A 12510-nucleotide genomic window follows, 5' to 3' on the forward strand; every position below is an offset into this window, starting at 1 on the left:
GCGTCTGCATCTTCGCAGAGGACCCTCTGATAGTCGATTCTTCGATTAAAACGCGTTCGGAGCTTGGGTCGTCGTCGTACGAAGTTTGCAGCCCAGTTGGTTCCGACGCGTGGTGCGTCGCGTTCACGAAGGAGTCGAACCGCCATTTCTCGAACACCACCGAGGCGCGGTGGAAATGAACGCGAATCTAGGTCGATTATATATCGTACGATACTATCCTCTTCGTACGAGGTCAATTTCTGGCAGGGTGGTCGGATATCGCATTGCGGAGGTCGGCCGTGTTGTCGTCGTTGGAGGGTCGCGCGGGATACTTTGTAGATCTCTGCAGCCTTTCGTACGCTTAATTCTGGGTTTGATTGAAGCGCGTTCAATGCTAGAATCAAATCGCTTTCATTTGATTGTCGTCCCATGATTGTAGGTGGAGAAATAAGGAGATAAAGGTCATCTATTGAAAATGGTGGGAAAGTGGCTCATCCACTTGTGTGGCTCACCCACTTGTGGATTACGTTAAGCTGTTTTCTTTACCCCTTTTCTCTGCTAGTAATTATGCCACAGTAATCGAACGAAGGCGACATTATTCTAGCGCTTAATGCGCTTCGATTAGACCTAAAATTAAGTGTACGGAAGGTCGTAGAGATCTATAATATACCTCGTACGATACTCCGAGACCGACGACGCGGTATGTAGCGGAAAGAAGACGTACGACTACCCTACCAGAATTTAACCTCGTACGAAGAGGAGAGTATTATACGATACGTAATCGACCTATATTCGCGATTATTCCCGCCGCGCCTCGGTGGTATTCGAGAAATAGCGGATCGATTGCTTCGTAAACGCGACGCGCTACGCGTCGGAACTAACTAGGCCTTAAACTTCGTACTGTGACCGTGCAGTGCGGCCAGGACTGATCAGGTGATTCCAGGTGCCAGAGTACTTAAATCCCTTAAGGATAGCAGGCGCACCTCTTGTACATAGACATCGCGCAGAGCAGCGACGACTTCACAGCAGAGCTCCCTCTTTTTCACAGCTCCTTCAATTCAATTGTTTTTCCCCAAAGATTTTGGATGTACAATGGGAACGCCCTGATCATCCCATTCCTCACCGTTGCACCCTCCCAATCATGCGGTTGGTGGTGCTGGCTCCCCTCCCCAAATCGCTGCTATAGCACATTGGTGCGGGTCGGTGATGCCCTCACCACCGGCCTCCCTCCTTTGCGGCAACACCGCAACACCTGCCCGGCAGGTGGTATACAGTTGGTCATAGGGGGTTTTCTTTATGATCACCTTATTCCATCTTGCCCCAGGACACTATATATTGCCATTAGAATTTCAAAACTTGAAGGGATCGGTCGAGAAAATTCATCCCGTAATCTTACCGAAAATCTCCTCACTTCGCAATCTTAATTGGTTAATCACGATTGAATATCTGATTCGTCACACAGCCCACAAGGTTGCCGTCCTGCCATTCGCTCCAAACATGGCAAAGTCTTGGACCATACAACTTCTACGTCAATACCTTTCCAGACTCTGTCTCTCTTGATCGCCTCGCCCACCGTTTCATCGCGATAGTAATCTCTCTTAACTCCGACCAGCAGGCGGGCCGATCCAACAAGATGGCCTTCTCGAGCGCTTCTTTGGCAACCCCCGGCACCACCACGCCAGCGTCCAGGAGAATTGACACCGCGTCAAGCCTATGTCTGCTCATCGCGGTTATGATTGGTCTGCCCTTGTCGACGTCCGCTCCGAGTTCGATCAGCCGGCGGAGGAGGGCGTCCTCGTCCTCACGCGTCTCGTTCGGCGTGGAAGCCTGTATGATGTTGTGCAGGCATGTCTCCTGGCCCACACCTGGTGGCGAGAATGTGACATTCGTGTAGCCCGCATCCAAAAGCTTGTTCGCGAGCTGACTGAACGGGTACTTCGTCGCCTCCCAGAACAGCATCGGGTTGGTGAAGAGCACCTTCTCCTCGCGGTCGAGCTCCAGTAAAAAGTCCATGCACAGTCGTGGCTGCCACACGCCGGCCTTCTCGTTGCTTTTACGGACCTTGCGTGGGGGACGTGCCTCTGATATCAGCATCCGCGCGATGCTGACCATGTCGAAAGGCACTTCGAAGCGAGCACCATGGCCCAGCAAGTGGCGGCAGACGTCAAAGTTCCGCTTCCTCGGGGCCAAGAGGGTCGCAGGGACCTGCGCGTTGTCCTTGGTGCAGATGTCGGCTCCGTGCCGGACTAGCTCATCGACGCACCGCATCTGGGTCTCCGTGCTCATCTGGTTGTTGCGACATATCTTCCACAAGGCTGTGCGGCCTCGTCGGCTCGTCTGGTCCGGGTCTGCGCCGTGCTCGAGCAACCACACCAGCGTGCGCACTGGATCCCGGGCATCCCGTAGATGAAACGGCCACTCCGTCACGGCTGCCAGGAGAGGGTACTGCCTCGTGCTGTCCGGCTGCGTGATGTCGGCACCGGCAGCGACAAGCAACGACAGGGTCTCTGGGCACAGGGACCAGGCAGCCAAAGTGGCTGGTGAATGCCTCGCAGCCGCGAGAGGCTGGATATGAGCGCCTCTGCGGAGGATCGGCGCCAGGAAGTCCAGTCTCGGGGCTTCCCAGCTTGCTCTCCCGCCATTCTCGACGCCCCCATACACGGCCAGATGCCGCTGCGCGTAGCGCGAGGAAGGGACGCACGCTCGCTCGACCGCCCGTGCGACCTCGCCAAACGGGCTGTGCCGGTCCTCTACCCCCCAGATCGCGTTGATGTACCGGGTGTGTGGCTCGAGCTCGACCGCGATATCGAAACGGCCATAGATGCATGCAAGCTCCAGAGCCGAGCGTCCTGGTCCCCCAGCGTCATCCACAGAACAGCCATAGCTGATTAGCGTGCTCGTGAACGCCGGGTCCCCGTCGCCGACGATGTGGTACGTTAGCGGCGTGAGCCCGCCAGCATCCGCCTCGACGAGGCGTGCCCGCTCATATTCGCTCGCACCCTCCCAGAATGGCCCGCGCAGTCCCGGACAGCCCATATACGACCGCGCTCTGGAACGCCGACACCGCTCCGCCGATGTGGTCCAGCTTGTCCCGCCGCGCCCCGAGCGACATCAGCAGCTCCGCCGTGTCACCATGGCCGCCGCACATGGCCACGTGCAGTGGCGTCCAGCGCGCCGGAACCAAGTGGCGGCCCCATTGCCTCTCGTCGTCCGACGGCCTCTTGGTGCGCAGCGCGCTGGGCAGGATGCAGAAGCACATGTGCCTCGAGGACGCCTCCAGTCTCGCTCCGCACCCGACCAGCAACCTGACCACGTCGCTGCGGCCATAGTGCGCAGCGGCATGCAGTGCAGTCCACCACTTCCGCAGGGGCTTCTCGGACAGCTCGTGGCGGTCGAGAGGGTCGCGCAGATCCTCGCCCACGCGGCCAGACATCATCGCCGCATACATGGCGTCGTCGAAATCGGCGTCTCCTCCTCCTCCTCCACCTCCTCCTTCTCGGTCTATGCGACGACGATGGTAGAGCTCCCAGTGGCGATGGCGGTACACATCATGCAGAATGGACTGCGCGCGGCGGTCCTGCACGCGCGGGATGCGGGAGGGGCCCCAGAAGGACACCTGCTCGCTTTCGAAGTAGACGTTCGGATCGGCGCCGGCGTCGAGAAAGGCCGTCACGAGGTCTGCGAGCCCCAGCGACGACGCCCAGAAGAGCAGGTGCGGGTAGCGCGCGTATGCCTGACGCGCCAGATCGGGGAGGAGGGCCTGCCGATGGGCGCGGTTGACGGCCGCCAGCCGGGCGAGGTCCTGCAGCGGGAGGTGCCCCGCGATGAGCAGGACGAGCTCGGTGGGCAGGGAGGCCCAGGACGCACGATCATGAGGTGGGGTCGCCATGTGTATCTAGTGCCTGTGTGTGTGCAGAGAGAGAAATGGCTGTAGTGCACAAGCGAGTCGAGTTCAAGAGACATTGCTTCATTGGCCAGTGGTGTTTTCGGAACTTCGCAGGGACCGACCGACTTCATGAGTCAGACTGGTGCTGGCGAGCTGTTCTTAACGTGCAGGCGTACCTGTTCCAGCGACCGGGGGTAAAGCGCATGTCAGCCTCCCGTGCATGTGTGGTATACTGTTGTGGTGGCCGATTGGGGCAATACTGCCCACTATGATCAGAACATTATCATATTATAATCATTGCATAATTTCCACGCGATGGAGAGTCTATTGTTATTATTTTCAAAGTCCTGTAGCTCGGAATACATTATTGTGATGAGTGTCGAGTCGGGCAGGCACCTGCGGCCGGCTGCGCGCCTCTTTGATGCAGTCGTACCAATGTGGTGCCGCTTCTCAGTATATCGTGCTCCTGGATATTCACTCATTTTCTCGTGTGCACAAACTGACTCGTACCCTTCGTTGATATATTGCCCTTGAAGTGAGCTCCCTTGTCGTAGCCCTACGGGTAGCGTGCGCGCTGATCACGACGTGGCCGGAAACCACCTAGATTCGATACCGGTCGAAGTGGCCCGGGAACCCGGTGCTGTTGGCTCCCATGTATCCCACCCTAGAAGAACAAATTCAGAGTCAGTTAAAACGGTCCGATAGATAAGGCAGCCCGCGACAAAGCGACGAGTGAGACTGTATGGGAAGTGCTCAGATATCGGGGTGATTTGTTCTGCACCAGTCGCAGTTGATTGGCACCTCAACTCTGGGAGCGGAAAAATAGCCGGACGAGGTTGCGTCCGGGGGTATGACTCACTACAAGGTAACCAATGTTAGTTGACCATACCCATTTCATGTTCTTGTAGAGAGAGCGACATACCAATTCGACAATCTGTTTCTCAGACAGGCCATCCAGGTCGTAGACAACCCCGTCCTCGGTCGTGAGCAGATTCGCTTGCTGGCAGGGCTGCTCTGGCTGATCCTCGCGCTTCCAGTTGAGGAAGCCATACCCAGCACCGCCTCCATCGCCGTGCATTGTGCCTAGACACTGGAAGTTGCTGCCCTTTGAAGGCACCTTGATGATGATGTCGCCGCACTGGTTGCTTTCCCCCTGGGCTCTGTGGAACCGCAGCTCGAGGTTCCACTCGCTCGGCATCGCGCGGAAGTTGACGCCCCAGAGGTTGAGCGCTCCAGGGACATAGCAGCACTGGTTGGGGTTGAGGCCGACGCATGTGGCACTGCCGCCCAGGGTACATCCATTGAAGAGCAGTTCGACGTCGACGGCGGCGGCGCCAACTGCGAGAGAGAGCAAAACTCCCGTTGTAAGTTGAGTGAAACGCATGGTGGTAAACTGTGATCGTGGGGTTCTGCCGATGTGATTGGGAGTGTAGAGCTACAATAAGCTGGTGTCTTCAAAGGATAGTTCAAGTCGTTCCGTGTTGAACATTATATATGTCGGCAGCTCAATCCTTCTAGGAGATTGGAATGCAAAGTCAATGCTATCTAGAGCAGTAGGCTCCCACTTCGGCAAGGATCGTTTCCCAGAGGTAAGGTTGCCGAGTGCTCCATTAGAAGCGAACACCTGCTGTCTTTGGTAATGATTCTGGGTATATGTGTCGTGGTGACAGTAATGCCCGCAAGAAAGAGCAAAGTTTCCGCATCCATCGCGAGCCCTGGTCGTTGTGAGTAATTTGCATTGGCAGGATGCAGCGTGCTAGGAACGACGCAGACAAGCTAACCGCTTCGACGCTTGAGCAAGGTTTGCCCAGGGCTCCCTGATCCCTGCAATGGAGCGTAAGGTCAGCACTTATAGTACCGCCGCGTGCATCCAGCCACGCAATACTACTCCGCATTGGCAGCGCTAACGGTCCTGTTGGGCCTACCTCACTTCATGGGTCAGGCCCGCCAGCAATTCAATTTCCTTTTGGGCGCTCGTTTCGCATTCAGGGTCGTGTCGGGATTAGGTAGCTGCGGCGGCACTACCTTAAAATAGGAACAAGTAGGGGTGCGGTGCAGAGGCGGCACCCACACGGTCACACCTCTCCGGCCCCTGGTTTTTACAGAATAGGCACTATTTCCTGTCCGAGGTTTCAGGTACATTCAAGGAGAATCTTAATAGAGTTCGAGCTTCAAATGATTGATCTCCCGGCCTGGTGAAAAATAATTCTCGGGCACCGCCTTGCATCTCTATACTGTAACTTCATCAACAGAGAGAAGTATCCCTCGAGAACGGGCTTATGTAATGCAAGAAAAGAGCGTGAAATCCTACTTTTATCAACCCAATATGCTTCCGATGCAGGCCGCTGCAGCCACGCAAGACGCAACTGTACTTTTCTACTCTTCTTCCTCGTGGCGAGGATAGCGTCAACACCAAGACCGAATCCCTCGTACTGTTTTTCGAAAGCTTCAACAAGCTGGAGGCTGACATTACCCTTGGGTTCCCAGGTGATACCACCGTTCTCCCACTCGACCAAGAAGGTGTTCCCCCACTTCTCCAGAAGCCGTTTGACTGGGTAAGTCTCCATAGCTGCACTGCCGTTAGCTAAAATTAATCGACATCGTTCCATTTCAAGAAACTTACAGTGCCACATAGGTGTAGCCGCACCGTTCTCCCAAGATGGCGGTGCTGGGCATGTGCTCGGAAGACTGAAGGTGAGCACAAACTGTCCACCCTCGGCAGGTATGTTCAGGACTGCATTAGAGAGCTTCCACAGCTCAAGGGCATGCGCAGCCTGAGCCTTGTTGTTCCGTCGGGGCGTGAGCGCACAGCCGCCAGAACGGTGTCCCGGTGCTCGCTTCTTGATAGTCACCCTGTTCGATCCGGAGTCCCGGGGTTGTGTTTTGCAGCCTTTGGAAGCCCTGAAGGATACCCGCCGATTCGCGAGCTGGGTTGTTTGGCTTGGCGGAAGACCGGGACTGCGCGGAGCCACCATTGGTGCTGTGTGTGGGTCAGGAGCCGCGTTGATCCGAGTAGATGAGATCCGAGTAGATGACTCGGTATAGGCGAGTCGAGCGCTTGTGGTAGGATGTGGGAGGCCCGTGATCAAACCGTCGAGGTGGAACGCTTCGTGCGAACGGCTTCCCGTTGCCGGAGCCGCTGAGCCGAGACCAGTCCTCGGTGTGCTCGACAGAGGCTCCTCACGCTCGCTGTCTACGGCTCTTTCGACCTGCAATGAGTGCAAGGGGCGGTCGATGTCGGTACGAACTGTGGTCAACTATCTGTCAGTAGGTTGCGTATAGAACCGAGAGTAGGGCACGTACAAGTTGGTGGATCTGTGGCTAAGTTCCGGCGTCGTGAGTTTTCGCTTGCACCAGTATTGATGCCCAGGTCGTTACTTCCAGTTGTTTCTGAAGCTCCCTTTCGCTCATATCGATATAGCGAATTGAATGATGCCTCCCACTTCTCCGTATCGCTCATGCTGTCGTCCACGTCTTCTCCCATAACGTAGGTGTTCTCATCGACGTCAATTTCCAAGGCGTCTGCCGAACGGACCGACGTTGCCAACGGCTCGTTGTCTCGCTCGATGGGCTTGGAGGGGCTCAAAGGCGATCTGCATCGTCCGCGGGGTGACTCTGCCGGATTGCGAGCACTCGAGAGACTCGTGCAAGGCTCCGAGGGTCCCAATGGATCGTTTGCAGATACCGATGCGGGAGAAGGGTGTTGTTTGCTGGTGGTGCATGTGTCGACATGGGAAGCGACAGGCAGGTTGTAGTCCTTGCGCCCGACGTCTTCCGCAATATCGCTCTCGCTATGCGAGGACTGGTGGGCGACCCTTCGAGCTGGTTTGTGACGATAACTGGACCAGCTGTCGACTGACTCTGTGTCGCTCGAATCGTCAACGACGATGATGCCAACTTCTGGCATGGTGGTTGTAAGGTGCTCAAGATCGGGCGTGTGTGGAAGATCAGGCGTGTTGAGGCCCGAGCATGTGTGCAAAACTGAAGAGATGAGATTGTCTGGCTCAGTTGATGAGTTGCAAAGAATCCAAGCTACCTCATATACCCGATCCAGCGAGTGCCCTCCAGGGTCATACTTTTGTGTCGTTGGCATGAACCTCCCTGGCGTCCGACCTGGTCCAGGTAGCGGCGCTCGAGGACAAGTCCGCCCAGCGTTAGGTGAAAAGGGCCACCTGACCACGGAGGCCAGAAAGCAAGACCTCGTGGTGCCATGATGACGCGGCAGAGGCAGCCACCTGACCACGGGGGGCCAGGGAACGGGACTTCGTGGTGCCACTGATGGCAAGGCAGTCTCAGGTGGGAGGGGCCATCTGACCAAAGGATGTGTTGTGGTGCGGCGGAGGCAGCCGCCTGGCCGCGGAGGCCGGAAAACGTGACTTCGTGGTGCCACTGATGGCAAGGCGGTCTCAGGTGGGAGGGGGGGGTGAAGAAAATGGCACCTCGTAGTGTCGCGGAGGTGGCAGTGAGGAGAGCTCCACCTTGCACAGTCGTGACAGTATCGCAAAAGCTCTCGCAAGAGCTCTCGCGAGGCCTGTCTCCATGAAAGGTCGTGAAGTGAGATCGGATATGTGAAGTTCAACAGTGTTGCGGGATGCTCGTAGCTGACGATGGGTGTTTTGGGGGCTCAAGTGCAGGGAACTTGTGCCTGTGATGCCACATTGGAGTTATGGTGGCTTCCGCAGGGGCATCTCCCAGCTGGAGACGAGGGAAAAGGATGTTGGAAGAAGGAGGAAGTAGGATTGACTTGGAAGGTACTTTGATGATGTTGACCTTGTATTTATATGCGGTTCTGATGCACAGTCGGAACACCTACCAGGGGGGAATACGCTAAGCCACTTTAGGCCGAACACCGCATTCCGCTTTACGGAAAGTGTCATCCAGACACGGTCGTATCTCAATGCAATCTTGCAATGATATACCACATGAAGTATAGGCGCATGATTGGAAGGGAGACTGATCTTGGAGTAAACAGGCTGGGAATGAGCGGGAGCCAAAGAATGACCGCCATGCCGGCGGCTTGGCAATTGTGCGAGGTCATGACATCGCAATACGACATCGTGTCGCATTAGAGAAGCCGTTGGCCACGGCATAGAGGCCAGTCAGACAGTCCTCGTCAGATACGAGCTTGCTAAGATAATGGCCGGAGCTAATGCCCGTTATAGCTGCGGTTATCTCCCATCGTAGTCATCATCGTTCGGCGTCCAGAGAAGCTCGGGCTTGTTTAGTTGCGTAGAAGCCGCTCAGCAACGATTGTAACAGGACAGAAGTCTGGCTGTGACGGGATGATGCAGGCCATATAGCACCTCCGAGTTGCGTCTTCAGGAAGCGCGCAGTGGACTATCGAATCATCAACGGAATAACAGTCACAAGGCATGCGGGAACGGGCCTGGCTGGCTCCGGACTGCCTGGTCCGGAGATGACACTACATCGCAACCAAGATGCTCTGTCTGCTGCCCTGTTCTTTGAGCTCATTGAGAGAGGCACGCATACACTGCGGTCCCAGGGGTTAGCACTCCAAACAGTGGAAGTTGGAGGCGGCTCTATCGCCAGACTAACACTTGTAAATATCTTGCCGGTGGGGTTCCCGCCCTGCGCAGACGGAGGGGGGGCAACGATAGTGCAAAGCAGGCCAGACGAAAGTCTGGTGATAAGGCGCACCCGAAGTCCGAATTTGACCGCTCAGTCTGCGGTAGGGACGACCGTAGGCTGGCCTAAGGCGCAATTGGTGTTAAGGTTCGGGAGCATGTTCATCCCGACCTTTCAGGCTAGTGCGAGATTCCGGTTGTATGGGATGGTTTGAAGTCGAAAACTGTACCTAGAGAACTTACACTAAGTTAAATAAGATGGAGGTCGCAAAGAGAAGGGAAGTAAGGTCAGACATCCGCGGCGGGTCCTCACCACAGAGATGCCCTCGGCACTCCACCCGGATGGTTGACACCTCGCCGCGTTCCAAGTCATGGCTGGAGGACGTCGTACTGGCCAGATGTGCTGATGCCTGGCTTTGCCGCCATGATTTAGATCGCTACTGGCTAGAACGCGACGTCTAATCTGTACCTTCGTGGCCTCAGGGAAAAAACAAATGCATGTCTCTCAACACTAATAATTCAATGATGCCAGTAAGACATTGTGACGAGCACCAGTTAAGCCGTTATAGTAGGAAGAAGGAGAGAAGAAACTTGAAGTTTGCTGCAACTACGCTTGGTGGCCAGCGAGGACGTTGGGGGCAAAGCAACGTGACGGATTGTCGTGATCGAAGTTTTTGCCGTGTGCGTGTTGAAGACTATAAGGATACCATTGGCAACTCGTGCAATCAACCCTGAGTCAAACAAGGCACACTCATGCATTTTAAAATGTGTGCACGTATGCCGGCTACCTTTCGCGCTCATCCCGACAGCAGCTTGACGATAGGCAAAAGCAGGGATTAAAGTGAATCGTTGGAAGCTGTTTGATAACATTGTGCTTGCTATCAGGTTGCCTTTGACCATGCTCGTGCAAATACAGGCAGGATAGCTAGATCTGCAGGGCCGGGCCGGATAGCAGCTCTGCGCGGGATAATCAAATGCTGACAGGCTCGCTTTCACTCGCCATTGCATCCACCTGTACACGATCAGTGTAGTTTGTCGTGGAGCAGACACGACGCCGAAAGGTGCTTGCAACCCGAGATTGCTGGCTCGAGCGCTTTCGACCATGTAAGACTCGATTGGGCTTTGAACGTGTAACAGAAACGGCATGACAGCCCAAACTGGCTATTTAGTATAGAAGCAGATCTGATGCAGCATCCAAGCAAACAACCACCCCGTTACGCATTTTTCTTGGTACGCCCTCGCTTGGACAAAAAGTCGTTTCGACCACCGATGCTCTCCCAGTACGCGTCCAGTAGCTCGGGCGCAATCTTCTTCAACTTGACCTCGGTCTCCCAGCTCGTGTTGCCTTTCGTGGCCGAGTAGCCCACCCACTGGACCTCCAGCATGAAGCTGCCCTGGGGCTTCTTCTCGTGGTTGAGGATACGGAACACGTGGTACACTTCCGACTCGATCTTGAACAGGACGCGGTCCCTGCCTCCAGCCTTTTCCCAATAGCTGAAGAGGAGCTCGCTTGCGCCCTCCTGTACCTCCGTCTCGGGTTCCCACGTGGCTGACTCTGGCGACTCGCCCTGCCAGTGGACCAGCAGATCTACGCTCTTGTCCTCCAGCATCTTGTGGTCGAGTAATGCGTGGACCTCTGTCACATCGCCGTTCTCCTCTTGCATGACCTCTTCGGCCTTGGCCTCCCCGGGCGCTGTTGACGTCTCTGGTTGTATCTCTGCTTGGGTCGGCTGTGGGTTGTCTGGCTGTAGGCGCGCAGCATCGGGCATGCGCGCATGCTCTAGGTTCGCCTCTGGATCTACGTAGGAATCAGTTGCCTTTACGCCATCGCTCGAGAGTCGGGCGCTGCGACGCTCTGGGAGGGGTCATCATGTCAGCAGTGCTCCACGAGTCTGTGACGGCTGCCGCTGCTAATGGGGACGCGGTCGGCGGCCACGCACTAATTCTCTCAACGCTATGCGGTACGGTCCCGGGCGCATACATGCCCGGATTGATCTTGCGCGCCTTGTTCGTGGTCGGGGTTGTTTGCGCCGCGTCGTCGCCATCTACAGGGCCGGCTATGGTCAGCATGCTCGGCGCGCGGAGGAGCGCCATGGAGCGCTAAGGGCTTACGGGCGACCTGGGTCGAACCTTCTACGCCGGGGATGTCGTCGTAGAGATCGGGCTTGCGCTTGCGCGTGTCCGTGTCCAGTATCGCATTCATCTGGGCGAGTGTGGCGGCGTGGGCGGAAGGGACCCCTAGGGTCTGCTTCTTGGGAGTGAAGACGGCGTTGACGGTATACGCGAGTCCCTTTACGAATCCGGCCATGGTCAGTCTGGGGCGATAAGTGCGCAGGATGGGCGGGCTGCTCTGTGTGATTCAACGGACGACAAAGCGGTAATAGGTGCGGCAGGAAACTGTTTGGAGGTGAACGATGCGTAGGTGCAGAGGCAGGCACGACCTGGACGGGTCGGGGCCTTGCGTCTGGCCGTGCCGCTGCTGGTCCGGGTGTTGGGGATTGGGAAGGGAGAGAGGACTGACTGGTAAAGATAATGCAGCGCGTGTGTGTAGCAGAGGCGAGTCCGGTGCGACCTTTGCTACAATGCGGCAAGACAACAACACCGGGTAATGACGCCGCCTTTGTAACGGAGGGGAGGGTGGCTGACTCGTAGGCGCTAACCACCCATTACAATCCGCAAGTCTAGTCTAGCACGGTGCTTGAAGACCAAAATCTAGTCAGTCTACTCCGTACGAGTGGATAGTGCACTGTACCGGCGCTTACCCGAATGGGCTTGTTAGCGTTTATTGTTTCTATGGAAACGGGAAATGGGGATGGAAAGCGCGACGCCTCCTCTGCAAAACAGGCCAAAAATACTCTGCTTCACCAGCACCGCCACCGGCATCTAAAATTATGGGACCGCCCACGCAGGCACTGAGTTCGTAGCACTTGTCCCACCAAAATCTGACCAGAGTGCAGTGCTGAGCCTAAACCCCAGACCAGACCGGGTCCCTGTTTGTCTACTCAAGGTATCGAGTCTTAGGTCGAAAATGCAGTTGCAGAGACAGTGGTTGAAAGTTCC

The 12510-nt window shown here is 56.1% G+C and overlaps 6 protein-coding genes across 6 annotated transcripts; all 6 read right to left on the reverse strand.

Annotated features, from left to right (window-relative positions):
• Nucleotides 1-1009: 1009 nt before the first annotated feature.
• B0I36DRAFT_326311 (uncharacterized protein) lies at nt 1010-2746 on the reverse strand (the record flags this gene model as incomplete). The annotated part of the gene is made up of 1 exon (XM_046154320.1): nt 1010-2746. A coding segment is annotated over exon 1 (757 nt), but the record flags the coding sequence as incomplete, so codon positions are not given.
• Nucleotides 2736-3379, reverse strand: B0I36DRAFT_326312 (uncharacterized protein). Its single transcript, XM_046154321.1, has one exon. The coding sequence runs from the start codon at nt 3236-3238 to the stop codon at nt 2963-2965; it is 276 nt and encodes a 91-aa protein (XP_046012041.1). The 5' UTR covers nt 3239-3379; the 3' UTR covers nt 2736-2962.
• An 801-nt stretch (nt 3380-4180) lies between these two features.
• Nucleotides 4181-5313, reverse strand: B0I36DRAFT_326314 (uncharacterized protein). Its single transcript, XM_046154322.1, has 2 exons — nt 4789-5313; nt 4181-4529 (listed from the first exon to the last, which is right to left on the reverse strand). The coding sequence occupies exons 1-2, from the start codon at nt 5247-5249 to the stop codon at nt 4466-4468; spliced, it is 525 nt and encodes a 174-aa protein (XP_046012042.1). The 5' UTR covers nt 5250-5313; the 3' UTR covers nt 4181-4465.
• A 685-nt stretch (nt 5314-5998) lies between these two features.
• Nucleotides 5999-6650, reverse strand: B0I36DRAFT_326315 (uncharacterized protein). Its single transcript, XM_046154323.1, has 2 exons — nt 6489-6650; nt 5999-6434 (listed from the first exon to the last, which is right to left on the reverse strand). The coding sequence occupies exons 1-2, from the start codon at nt 6496-6498 to the stop codon at nt 6037-6039; spliced, it is 408 nt and encodes a 135-aa protein (XP_046012043.1). The 5' UTR covers nt 6499-6650; the 3' UTR covers nt 5999-6036.
• Nucleotides 6651-7090: 440 nt separating this feature from the next.
• Nucleotides 7091-7823, reverse strand: B0I36DRAFT_326317 (uncharacterized protein; the record flags this gene model as incomplete). The annotated part of the gene is made up of 1 exon (XM_046154324.1): nt 7091-7823. A coding segment is annotated over exon 1 (650 nt), but the record flags the coding sequence as incomplete, so codon positions are not given.
• A 2408-nt stretch (nt 7824-10231) lies between these two features.
• B0I36DRAFT_326322 (uncharacterized protein) lies at nt 10232-12051 on the reverse strand. Its single transcript, XM_046154325.1, has 4 exons — nt 11972-12051; nt 11563-11740; nt 11391-11495; nt 10232-11305 (listed from the first exon to the last, which is right to left on the reverse strand). Exons 2-4 carry the CDS (start codon nt 11651-11653, stop codon nt 10665-10667), a joined length of 837 nt encoding a protein of 278 aa, XP_046012045.1. The 5' UTR covers nt 11654-11740; nt 11972-12051; the 3' UTR covers nt 10232-10664.
• Between the last annotated feature and the right edge of the window lie 459 nt (nt 12052-12510).

This window comes from Microdochium trichocladiopsis (genome assembly GCF_020744255.1).
Source record: "Microdochium trichocladiopsis strain MPI-CAGE-CH-0230 chromosome Unknown B0I36scaffold_6, whole genome shotgun sequence".
Taxonomy (NCBI): Eukaryota; Fungi; Ascomycota; class Sordariomycetes; order Xylariales; family Microdochiaceae; genus Microdochium; species Microdochium trichocladiopsis.